Raw genomic sequence first — 13,521 nt, forward strand, 5'->3', positions numbered from 1 at the left:
GTGCTAAAGCAAAAAATTAACTAAATCCCTTTATGGCTTTCAAGCCTTCTTGCTGATATTGTTTGATTTTGTTTGTTACTCTGAAAATGTATTCTTTTATTATCAGACTTGTCTACAGGAGTCATATATCGGAGAAGGATTGCAACATGCCAAAATGTAATTCCATACATTTTAAGAAAGGTAACTCAGTTCAATCCATTAAAATTCATTATAAAGGTGATAGAGGCAAACTATACTTTTGTTCAAAATTCATTAGTTCAACTTTTCCGAGTTACAGATGACAGCATTTAAAATCTGACTTTGTGTCTTAGAGAGGAGATAGCTAATGTTCAAAGTCCTTATCTCAAAATGAGGATTTGTAAAACAATCAAAGTAACATTTTTTACAATATAGTTAATTTAGTTCTAGAATCAAAATAGAAAGGTGACTCTTGTTTTAAGCTTCTAATATCTTCAACTTTCAAATTAAATTACAATATTTATGATATACTGTATGATCTGCTGTGTACCATACAATTTTGTAAAGTGCTTTTTAAATCTTACATATTGAAAATATAATAATTCAATTTTACTACATTTCTTTTTACTCTTTCCATGCCTCATCTAGATGGGAAAGCATAAAATTGACAGGTACCAGAGAGAATGAAAAATGAACCCAAATGTTTTGAGTAATTATGTCTTGTGTGCAAACAGTTGATGCTTTTTTGGGGGGGATCTGTTACATTAAAGTGGACCTAAAAGAGAAATAAAATGGCACACATTGATACTTTGCTTCAAAATGTTGCAATTGGCAATAATTAACAAGTTACTAAGCAGTGGAAATAACTAATAAAAGCTTGCATGTTTATTAAATGTCAATGTTGTGTCAGTGGTTACATGTTATTGATAGATATTAGCTTTAATATGACTGTTAATGATTTTAAAAGAATGAAATTATTTACTAATGTACGTAATCTGACCTTTTTTCCCTCACTCCATTTACTGACCATTGTAAATGTTACATTTGACAGATTAGTATCCTGAAAGTATCAGAAGTCTACTTAGAAGAGGAGTCGTGGCTTAATATGCAAGATAGAATTATGTCTATGAAGACTCACTGTCTTACGTGGACAGAGTATGCCACCCTAAATGAAGAATCGGTCTTCAGAGAAAGCTCTGAAAATCCAAATTGGTAAGGTGTAGTAGGCTCACTTATTAGAAAGTGGTATTTGGATTTTCATTTCATGTATCATCTTCAATAGGAAAAACTGAAGGTTTTACCTTGGGCATCCATGATGGTTCTTAGTGATGTAGTAAGTCTGTACAATTTATGAACCACCATACCAAGGGCTGCTTGCTGTATGTATATTGAGATGCATTGAAAACACTGATTTGGGGCCCTTTTAAGACTTTAACATGGTCTTTTAGTTTGTCAAACAGCTTACAATTGATAGATAGGATGTCATACAGCCCTACAAAAGTCATAAAAGACAGTATAAAAATGATCCTTCTGGTACCTGATTGACTCTGAAGCTTTACTTTTATATTCTTTATACTGCTGTCATTATTTATTGGTTGCAATATTTTTGTGCCACTTTTCACAATGTTTATGAACAAGTTGTTCATAAACATTTTATTAATAATCATTTTTGGAAATGTTACAAATGGAAAAGAAACAATATGGCAGAACAAATATAAAACCAACAGTAACATCCCATTAAAATCACTAAAACAACAATGTGGTTCTGAAAATGTGTTTATTTCCCCCTTTTTTATTTTTATAAAAAGACTGATGTAAATTTTAACCTGATGGCCTTTGGCATTCCAGGACTGCTATAGAGGAGGGGTTAAACAGCCTAAGTTCAGTGACAGGCATCTCACCTTGAAGGGAGAAATTCAACAATGTTTTTCAATGTTTGCAAACCATCAGAACTCGCAACATTAGGAAAGGGAAAAGTGGGGAAGATAATGTGGAATCTGAAAGATCCAATCCTTCATACTTCACCCAGAGAGAAAACCTATACCAACCCTGTATAACTTACAACTCTGTAAGGTGTATTTTCTAAAATCTGGTTGCACTTTAATAGTAAAGATTTCTTCAAATGAAGGCGAACTTGATTTTATTTTTCAGCTGTTTTGCAGTTGTTCTGGAAAAATAAGCAAAAGAAATGAACCATTGATAAAGACAGGAGTAGCTGTGTGGAGCTTAAAAATTGTCTTGCATATTATAAACAACTGAGCCACTGCAATTTTTTTTTTTTTAGAAAGGCCCATGAAATAAAAATGTAATGTAATAGTAACCTGCCCAAAGTTAATGTATTATTTAAAAAGTTAATGTTGGTCAAATTAATGTGGATTTTTTCTGACAGGTATTTTTATATGAGCTCCGTTTTCTGCAGGAAATGCATTTTCTGCAGGAAATGCATTTAGTAGATAATTAGAATGTGCAGCAAATAATAATCACTTAGTTGTCTTACATGGACACACACAAAAGAGGTGCCTCTTTGTTGATGTGGACTGGGACCTATTTTCCTGTGGTTTGAATCTATGGAAAGCTGTGTGCAGGGATATTTTTCAGTTGGTTAGAATTAATCGGGTTAAAAAAGTCTGAGAAGGACATGCTCTTGATTTCAGTATGAAAAGAGAGCAATCCTCATAACTTTGTCCGCATTAGTTTTTTGTGGCTCACTTTTAAAGCCTGGAGTTGTAGAGAATGAAAAAGAGAGCAAATCAGTTGGAAATTAAGTATTGGAAACAACTGGTCCATTACAAATGTATATTGGTCAGCTTCTTATTTTGAAGCAAGAGAGACATTTAGGTTCCCAGGAGAAGAATATGATTTTCATCCTGGGTTAACAAAATTGAAACAGTGCAAGGGCATCGGTTTATCTTTTAATTGTTTTCCGCTAAAACATACCTATATTCTAATTCCTGTTGGGCTCTTAACATTAATCAGGGCTTCAAATGATAATGGCAATGATTCTGAAATTTTATTTCAATAGTCGGGAGAGTCTTTTCAAGTGCCAGTTGACCTAGCAGGATGAGTCAAGGATAAACGTTTTTGTAGATTGTATAAACAGAACCCATGGCTCCTCAAAATAAAGGGATTTCTAAGAATCCTATGTAAACTATGATGTAGTCCCAGGATTTAATTTGGAAAGAAGAAATATAAAGTATTATCAAAGGTTTCAGCAGAATGGTCAACAAAAGCTAGCTCGTGCAATATGACTGCTGATAGACCTCAGGAAAAATTCCTTTGTATGAAACAGTAAACTGACATATAGTTTGCATATCACTTGCTTTTTATAGTCTGGTGCATTATTTTCTTTGGAGCTTCCCAACCATTAAGTAATCATCTTTTTTCCTGACGATAAAATCACATAGGCTAATGCACAATTGATACACCATGAATGGGATGTAGATGAATAATCTACTAATGATGTTGATTCAAAAAACACAGTGAATGATCCATCAAGTTTACCTTGCAATTTGCTGTTTGAGTGTCAACCTTGTCTTCTTATCTATTAACCTTAGATAGCACTTATAGCCAAATGTAGCTCATCTCTTTAGTTTATACTGATAATAAAACTAAGGAAAAGCTCTCTCGGTCAGATCAAAAACTTACCTGTTTTGCCTTTTTTTTTTTCAATGTAGTAGCCAAGCAGGTGCTTTCAGGAGGCTCAAAAATCTGAATTTCTGCCTTTCTGTCTGTCTGTCTGTCTGTCTGTCTATCTATCTATCTATCTATCTATCTATCTATCTATCTATCTATCTATCTATCTATCTATCTATCTATCTATCTATCATCTATTCTTTGTGGAATTCATCTTTTTCTTTTTCAATTAATCCTGAACAACAGACCATGTTAGTCTACACTGTGCCAGTCGGTTTTTTAAAAAAAGATTCTTTGAAAAGTACTTTTCTATTGTTTTCTACAATGAATCTATTGTATGTGCCAGTGAATCACTCACGTTTGTTTGTAACCTTCAATTTGGCAAAACTGTGCCTCATACGGCAACAGTTTTTTAATCAAGGTAGTTCAGGTGAACTAACTTACAGAATGCATCCAAAATCCCATCTTGAAATTTGGCAAACTTCTGGCTTCTTCAGCATAGGCACATTACAATGGTCAGCTGCTGTCATGTGATTGGCATTTCCAATGCTCTATAAGAACTTTTCACAGTCAACGGGGAAGCTAGCAGGGAGTTTAAAATCAATTGTGTTGAACGGAGGAAGGGAGGGAGGGAGAGAGGTGGGGTGGAAGGAAGGAAGACAGACTTCTGATGCTCCCTACTATCTTTCTCAAGGGGATTCAATAAAGAGCTGGCAGGAAGTTGGAATCTGCTCCATTCCCGCTGATTTTTTGCCCAACAATGAACATTCTCTTCCTGTGTTTAGGTAAGGAATATCTGTGCAATGATGACCTAACAGGACATGGGTTGTCTAAATAAGACTTAGTGGGAGAGAGATCTCCATGGATAGTGAGTGTTATTTGCTATTCTCGTTAGCATACTTTGAAGTCTTTCTATCCATCTTAAGTCATTTCTGCTCCTATATTTAAATTCCAGTAATGGCAGAAGCCTTTGGCAGTAAATTAAAAAAAATGAAATCTTTACATGGCAGTATTGTTGATAAAGTAGCTTAAGAGATAAGTTCACAAGAGCTAATTTATTAGAAAATATTGAGTGAGCTGAATAATATAAGATAGCAGAAAGCAAGGAGGGCGGATATTCTAGGGAAAAAATGGTGTGAAAATATCCAGAATCAATGTTTACCAAATGAATAAAGTTATTATAATGTTAACATAGAACTACTGAAGACTATTACACCTTGAAAAAAGTTGTAGCACTATGATTTTTTCTCACTTACCTAGCTTTTAAAGTATGCTAGGATTGCTTTTGACAATACCTGAAAGATACAGTTTGAAATTACAGCAGGATCAATTCTTTCTTTTTAATTCAGTTTGCTGATATTCTTTGCCATAGTGTGCATTGCAAAATATGTCTTCCCCTCCCTCCCCATAATCATAGAAAACAAGAAGGTAAAATGGCAAAGTTAGTTTGCTGTCTACTTCCCAGACCTTCTCATGTAGAAATAATGTGGAAAATTAGTCTTTGATCCTTGGTCTGGGGAAAAAGGATTTCTAGACATCCTATTCTAATCCTCAGGAGGAACATTTGGCTTTAAAAAGTCAAACTGAATGTTGCAGCTCTAAACTTTCTAAGCTCATCTAATTTCTGTTTGCTTGTAGAACAAAAAGGGGTTAAGGCATATAATTTGACTCTCTATTGGTATAGCTCTGAATGCTAAAAAATGTTAAGTGATTTCATTTGAATTGGTACATATTTCAAAATTTGGTGAACAGTGGAGCCTATATATTGAGCAGCATTGATTCTAAAATGCAGTTCTATTTTCTTTTCATGTCGTCAAATAGTGTACACAGATCTTTGAGCTTCTCGGGTGCAGGCATGTTTAGTTATTAATGGGCAACAGGTTACTTTTTCATTCCAAATCACATGAGAAATTAATGTTGAGGAATATCTTCACTTGAAAATAATAGGGATGATGTTTTATTAGTAATTAGATTCAGCAATTTAAATCTCTTGATTTCTAGCAGTCATCTTAAATTCATCTTGATATTATGTGTTGAAAATGACTTCCCTATAATTGCACAGCAATATACGGAACTGAAACATTTATTAAATACTAGTACATCTTGGGTGCTGTAGCAGCCTCTTAAGGATCCGTCAGAGTTCTGATACTTGAACGTGAACTAACAATTCAATGTTATAAGGCAGGGATGGCGAATGTTTTTTCCCTCGGGTGCCAAAAGGGCCTGTGTGTGCCAACACCCATAATCCAATGCCCCCCGTAGGGCCACCCCCCATGCATGCATGCATGAGCCCCCCGTGCTCCCTCCGTGCATGTGTGCGTGACCCTCTTGTGTTCCCCCGTGCATGCATGCACGAGCCCCGTTTTGGTGCTAGCAGGCCTCCCTGAATCATCCCAGGATCAAAAATGGGGCACGGGTGGCGCTATATCCCCCCATCCCAGCGCACGAACATGCAAACCCCACCTCCCATGCATGCATGTGTGATCCCCCCGCCCCCATGCATGCGTGCACTTCTCCCAGCATACCAGAAAATCAGCTGACTGGCAGGTGCACGCACATGCACAGTGGAATTGACGTGGGCGATGGCTCTTGTGCCTGCAGAGATGGCTTTGGGTGCCACCTGTGGCATGGATGCCAACTGTGGCATGCGTGGCATAGGTTCGCCATCACGGTTATAAGGAATTAGAAAGTTAAAATGAAAGTTAGCATTATTTATAGTATCTGAATTGTAGAATGAAGAATTTGAAGGACTAGTTTTGGAATATCATTATATATATATAATGTCTTATGGTTTAAGAATTTTTAAAAAATCATTAGAAAATATTTCTCCAGAAGATATTATGTCATACTTATTAGAGCACTTAATGAAGAATGAATGAAGATGAAGCCTATCAAGTGTTGTTCTGATTGTGAATTGATTCTACAGTCCCCCTCCCTCCATGCATATACCGGTTTCTTTTTTTTGTCAGTTTAGCTTTATTTATTATAATATATCTAAGTTTTCTTTATTTCATAGAATACTTTTTCCCCCTTGTTGGTGCAGTAGATTTCTATATTTCAGCATTAAATTAAAAAACAACAGAAGGATGTGCAACGATCGTGTATAAGTGGTAACCAACACAAAAATTGGCTGTTACTGCAATACATATTTTGTTAATATGAACAGGCCAGCCATTCTGTTGTATATTCTAGTCCTTATTCAGTTTACGGTTCTGATTTACTCCAGCTGTGCCAGTAACCAAAGTAGCTGCCAATTTTGGGAGCTTCAGGGAAACAATGACAAGAATGAGAAGTGCTCTCCAGAAATTTTTGCATTGTCATTTAGAGTACTATTTAGATGTAAACATTTGTGTCTACAGTAGTACCTGCAATTTTCTGTAGTATATTACACACGGCTCTGATTTCAAAGGCATATCCATGTAGTGCAATAAAATTGTGAATTAGCTTTAATTTTGATTAATTTTGAAGGAACCAGATTAATCTCCAAAACAGAACACTTCAACAAGAGAATAATTATGGAAGCTATTGAAATAGAGAAACACCCCCACAACATGAATAAACGTGATGATACCTCCCGCCTACCAGACATCTGGAAACCAGCCCTAGTCAACAAACGAGCCCCACCCACCACCCAGGCCGTTACAACACGAAACCACAATGGACACACAGCCAGCACCAATCAGCACCAATCTACCAATCATGATACAACCACACAACCAGTCATTCCACTTACTGAAACACAGGTCTTTTCCCGTGTAAGATTGAGATTGTCTTGGCAACGTTTCAGCGAGTGAGACCTATATAGATATATAGTAATGTATATAATATATAAATTTATATATAAATTTATATCTTAAAAATATATATTTATAAAATATAATATATATAAAATTTTATATATAAAATATATAAATACTGTAATAGTGGAGAAATTATTGTTAAGCATTAAGCTCATAGAAAATTTTTGATATTATAGAATAAATGCATAGAATTGTCTATCAATGCCGTTCTTAGTTTTAATTGTACAATTCAAGCAACTTTGTTTATTTACATTTTAGAAATTATATTGAACATTGTCATCAACTTTTTTCTCTTTAAAGGTTCACTTATCTAAACCATCAGGGTGCTAACAATTTTTAGTTTATGTTGCAAAACCCCCAGTATGCTCAGCTACTATCTGTATTTAATAATGTGATTGTCACAACTTATAATGCAATAAAGCAATTAACTGGGGGGTGGGGGTAGGAAACCATAATGCATAGCCCTGCCTTCTCCATGCATGAATGCATATTTCTGGTGTATTTTATAGAATCATGGCTCAAAATAACTTTGAATGTTTACTTTAGACATGCTTTCCTTTCTAATACTCGTTCATAGTTATTATTATATCACTTTGTCAAATACCTAAAGCAGTCTGTTGCTTAGCAATCTGATACAGTAAAGCTACTCCTCCCTTTCTTTTTCCTCTTAATCTTAACAGTCTAGTTTAAAATTTAATAAGTAGCACAGATAGTTTGGTGCTGTCAAGTTGGGTTCAACTCTTCAATCAAACAAATTGATGATATCTCAATAGATATTATCTGGACCTGCCTTTCATAATTAGCAATGAAAGCTTGTTTAAAAGTCAAATGAACAATGTTCAGTCGAATTTCTTCTGAGGAAGATAAGCAGTGGATTGCAGCCTTGTTGGTTTTCAATTAGGAATGGTGACATTTGATCCTTCTCTTTCTTTCATATGGATATTTTAGTTCTTCCAGCTTTGAAAGTGATAATTACTGATGAGGGTTGGGGAAGAGGGAAATGGCTGTCTGCAGTTTCTTTGCCTCACACATGTATTTAAAACTTGCTTACTAAATGCCATTGGAAAACACAGTGCTGTCATATTACTACAGTAGAAACATTGCAACCCATATTCTATGCACCCCTGTTTGTAGGGCTAAGTTAGAGCAAATGATCTCAATGTTTTAATTAATCACTTTAATGAAGTTTAAAGTAGAATATGTTATTTACATTCATTCTAAGGAAGATGTGAAACTTTAATGAACTAGAAATAAAACCATAGCCAAAAAAACACACACTTTTATAGTATGTGATATATGACCTTGAAGAGATGATTTTGAATATTTTCTAAGCTTTGACCTCATTATTATTATTTTTGTTTTTACTTTAAGAACAGTTTAACACATAGTTTTGGAATTCATAATGACCATGACAGACATGACAACCAAAATATATGAAGCCTAAGGCATTTTTCTATTTGCATATTTGACTCATTCTTTTTGTCATTAGCAAGTGTTTGGTGAGTGGATCCTTTCTTAGTAGATTTTTCTAGTCTTACCTTATGCATGAAGACCTTACTGCAGACATTCTAGGCATTGCAGACAATGGTCCAATTCAGTTACATTTTTATTTTGTAGGACAGAATTTGTTCAGAGAGGAAATATAACAGTAAAAGGGACTGGATTGCTGAATTGCTTACTAGAAATTTTTGCACGATCCTTTTTAAATCAAGGAGTCAAAAGGGTAAGTGCTTTATTTCTTAAATTTAATTCCCAGGTTCTTGACATCTAATATGCTTTTTTTCTGATATGTACAATATTCTAGTTCCTTTATATTAAAATGTGTCAAAACAAGTATTGGTACAGAAGACATTCCCATATATGTATTTGTTTAGACTAATGTAATAGGCCACCTGCCTACATTGTATTTATTTGAAGTTTTCATTCAGGCAGCATTTGGGTTAGCACTTGAAGCAGAGTTATTCATATAAGTGCCCCGTTTTCAATTAATCCAACTAATCCTAAATTATCCCTGAGATATTTAGCAGCAAATGTGGTTATAGGATACTGATGGTGGTTCTGTCATAGTATCTTCCCAGAATCTAATTTATAAGACTGAGTATGTATATTTATTCACGAACAGACACATTAGTCAAGCAAATATGTGACTGCATACATTATAAAATTGATTAGAAGAAAAATTGAGAACTAGCACTTTTGAAGAATTGATCCTGACCCGTTTTGGGGTTCTTGGGATAATTGTGAGAACTGGAAAAAGATTAAGATTGTGTAAATAGAACATAATGAGATGAAGTGATGCTACATGAGATCTTTTTATATTTCTTTTTATTTTTATTGATAACTTTTTTTAACTCATCTGGTCAGGCTTATTCTGGGATGCTGTCAAATATTCTCAGAAACTTTATTTCAGTGGTTTCTTGACATTTATCTTGCAGATGGTTCATCTTTTTCCTCAGATGTTTCCATTTTCATCTGTTTCTGTAATAAGATAGGCATAAGCAAAACAAGACAAATAAGAGGTCAAAAGTATTTACAGTCAGAAGTACATGGGTGCACTGGATCGCACCTGGTGTAATCTTAAAAAGAGTCAGAGCAAAGTCACGTTATGCAGCAGATATTATAATATATTGAAACTAACATTAAATATAGCTTTCTCTCATTTTATATTAATTCATTTTATGTGAGATCTAGCAAGGTGAAGGGACCCCATGATTACTTATAGAAGAAAATCCTTTCACTATAGAGATCAGTTAAGTTCTATTGTCTACATGTGCACATAACAAACAAGGGTTGTTATAACAAAAAGATCAGCTTAGCTGATAAAATTGAAATGACGATTATTAGAACCTCAGTTGTAAGGAATATATTTATTGAGCAGTACCATTATTTCAGTCATATATGACTTACAATTGATCTTTAGTCTTTTATGTATTCCTTCCCCCCCCTCTTCTTTCCTAACCCCTATGTTAGAGGCAGCAATGTTAAGAAAAAGAAAGGAAAAGTAGCTTTCACACTGTGAACATAATTGATTCAATAAATAACATGTTAAGATTCCCAGTGCAAAACTCAAGAGTTCTCACATTTGTCAGTTCGTGCTGTAGTTAGTAAATGGTGGCAAACTTAATTTAGATGGATGAGCTGTATTAGTCAGTTCTCACTTCCTGTGGAGATGATAAAAACAGAAAAAGGAGCTGCAAGTTCCAATATTTTAAAGTTTATAAAGAAACATTTTGCAAGCCATTCTGAATTTTTAAAATGTGGATCATTTGGGTTATTGGTTTGTAACTGATCCAAAGTTGGCACGGTAAACATAATTTCCAAATTCTATTATGAAAAGAAGATTTGATGGTGTACTGCACTGTTTGAGCTGCCAGATCTTTGTTACATATACAGATATTTCTCCTTTATCAGAGTACAAAAAGATCCCAATTAGTGTGGAGCCTTGGAACTACAGCCACTGACATCCACATCTGAAAACAAACAGAATACAGTAAATACTAGAATCAAACTACCAAATTCTGATTGGTACATTGGTCAAAATTGCAACAAGCTGGAGCTCTAGGTTCCAATTATGTATATGTATACCCACACACATACTGTCATCCCCCTTCCTGAAGTATTTGCAGGTTGTGACCAGAAAGACATTCAAAATTAGTAGCCAAAAGGCCAAGCAATTTATTCACAAAATGTTAATCTAAAAGAGAAACTTCTTTAGGAACTTGCAACTTGTCTTATTGCCTAGTTTTCTATGTAGATTTTTACTTGAGACCAGCTTTCCCAAAATCGTATGGTATGGATAGAATTTATAGAATGCCCTGTTTGCCTATAACCCTCCGGACTCTTTGTGATTTTATCCTGAAAGTTAGCAGTTTATCAGTGAAACTTGTAAGAGGTTTAGTGCAGTAGGACTCCAAGGGGTGACTAATTGTGTTAGGAAGAGATTTGGGGTGACATGGAGTGAATAGGGTTATTTGTAAAATATTTAGATTTCAAAGTGATCTAGTCTGTGATGTTTTTTACAGAGTATTTCAATCATGGAGAGGCTTCTGCAAGATCAGTTTGGCGGGCCTGTTTTATAATGAAAAATGTGAGTATGCAGATGAACTGTTTTATTCAGTGCAACAATTAAACCGACAGTTAAAAGATTTTATAACCCATTTGATTCTGAGCCTATTTGAATAATCTAATACTTGAATTCTGCTTGTACAAGAACTTTCACAAGCTCTTTATGACTTGTATTATAGAGTTGGCATGAACCAGCCACAAAAAGTAAGAGTGGTGCTTCCTTTGCGTTCCCATGCCTGGTGAAGCTTCTTGTTCCAAGGCCTTACTAGAGCCATACTAGGTTTTGCTTGTACCTGGACCTAGTATTTGAAACATTTGGCTAAATTCTAAGAGCAGATAAAGAATGTTTTATGTTTGTTGCTATAGCGTTGTTTTCTAAACAGTATACACACGCACACACATATATGTATGTATGTAAATCTCTCCCAGCCATATTTAAGTGAGTTGTTCTGAAGTTGGATGATGCAAAATAGAAATTCAATCAATCAATCCATGGGCTCTAGGAAAGAGAGCAAATGACTCTAGATTGTTTTTATAAGACATTTATTGTTGTTTTTCCCCCCCAGGAACTAAAGACTCCGTATATCTGATACATAGCGCTACATCCTTACTTCCAACTTTACATTTTACTGAAGTTAACCGTCTGGGTTGCTTTAATGAAGAAAAAAAGATTGTTGAAGAGAAGAGAAAGATTTGCAGTCTCCCCTAAATAGCATACATGGAATGACATAATTTGAACAGTATGTGCTCCAGAACGACCAGGGAGAAAGAAATATTATTTTGAAAAATGATCACTGTGTAGTTGTTCTCTGATTTCAAAGATGTAAATATTTATAAGAAACCATCTATTTGAAAAAAACTCCCAAATCTTTAGTTCAAGGAAAAGCTTACTAGCCAAAAGGAATAAGCGTTTCCTGTATTTTAATATGCATAATTTTTCTTGACAGAATATATTTCATGGAAACTGAAAGAATTAAGAGATGATGTGAATTTATACTATATGATCACATAAAGACATCTAAGAATAAGAATTTTGTTTTTTAAAAAATATTAATTATTCTCCTATAGTATAAGATCGTAAACATACACAAATGCTACAGTATTAATATAGTTTGGATTACCAATATAGCCCTTAAAATGTGAACCATTGCAAAACATTACAGGGTACCTAAATTTGTAAATGCTTATGGTTTTTTAATAGCCTCTATCTACATTCAGAATGGCAAACTATTTTTGTATTGTAAAACTTTTTCAGTGATGGTATTTAATTAGTTCATTTGATGTACAGTTGGGTGCAATAGAAGATTAATGAGGCACCCTATTAAGTATAACTAAACAGTCTGTTCGAAGTGTGAAATGTATTTGATAGTAATATATAGAGGTCAAGGTCACAAGATTCTAATGGATCTTAAAATTCCTTGTAGACTAGTGAGGATATCAGACTTATAACAAGCAGTGACATATCTACATATATTCTACATATTTTTCACTATTGGTACATCAAGTAGCTGAAGTGCTAAGAGGTAGTTAATATATCCACCCGGAACCAGCAAATTAATTGCATTAAATAAACATTATCAACATCAAATAGAGATATGGGTGATGCTTAGATAAATATTTGAGTTTCAAATTACTTAGGTTTTGATTAAATAAAATTATATTCTGGAGAAATAGAGATATTGTTTCAACATACAGCTTTCCAACCTGCAGTTTTATGATGAAGATTGCTGGAGTGAGCTGGAGTGAATTTACATTTACCAAGCACAGCAGTTCCATTGGGTCATTTTTAATTTCTTTCAGCAATGAAATAGTCTATTCTAACCATTTGAACAGCTGTTGGACAGCTGGCTAATGGACCCAAAAAGTGTGCCAACTGCCTGCTGTTTCCCTACACTTTTTCCTCTCTTTTATTAAACATGTTGAAAGCAGGATGGATGTTTCCAGCAATATGAGTATTAAGCAACAGTGGAGACAATCCTTCTTTCCTGCTGTGTTTGAATTTTGCCCTCATTTTTCCGTATGTGAACAAAACATTTTCCAGGGCGCTGCTCTGGAGAGTCCAAAG

General features: G+C 34.5%; 1 protein-coding gene across 1 annotated transcript in view; it reads left to right on the forward strand.

The window, feature by feature from the left end:
- PRELID2 (PRELI domain containing 2) overlaps positions 1-13,044 on the forward strand; it is a 37,252-nt gene extending 24,208 nt beyond the window's left edge. The window contains exons 3-7 of the mRNA XM_081936019.1: positions 107-180; positions 1,010-1,170; positions 9,009-9,114; positions 11,414-11,478; positions 12,023-13,044. Coding sequence (XP_081792145.1) covers positions 107-180; positions 1,010-1,170; positions 9,009-9,114; positions 11,414-11,470 — 398 coding nt within the window. The 3' untranslated portion in view covers positions 11,471-11,478; positions 12,023-13,044. The remainder of the gene's footprint in view (positions 1-106; positions 181-1,009; positions 1,171-9,008; positions 9,115-11,413; positions 11,479-12,022) is intronic.
- Positions 13,045-13,521: the final 477 nt, after the last annotated feature.

The sequence above is a fragment of the Natrix helvetica genome (assembly GCF_964273705.1).
Source record: "Natrix helvetica genome assembly, chromosome: 1".
Classification (NCBI taxonomy): Eukaryota; Metazoa; Chordata; class Lepidosauria; order Squamata; family Natricidae; genus Natrix; species Natrix helvetica.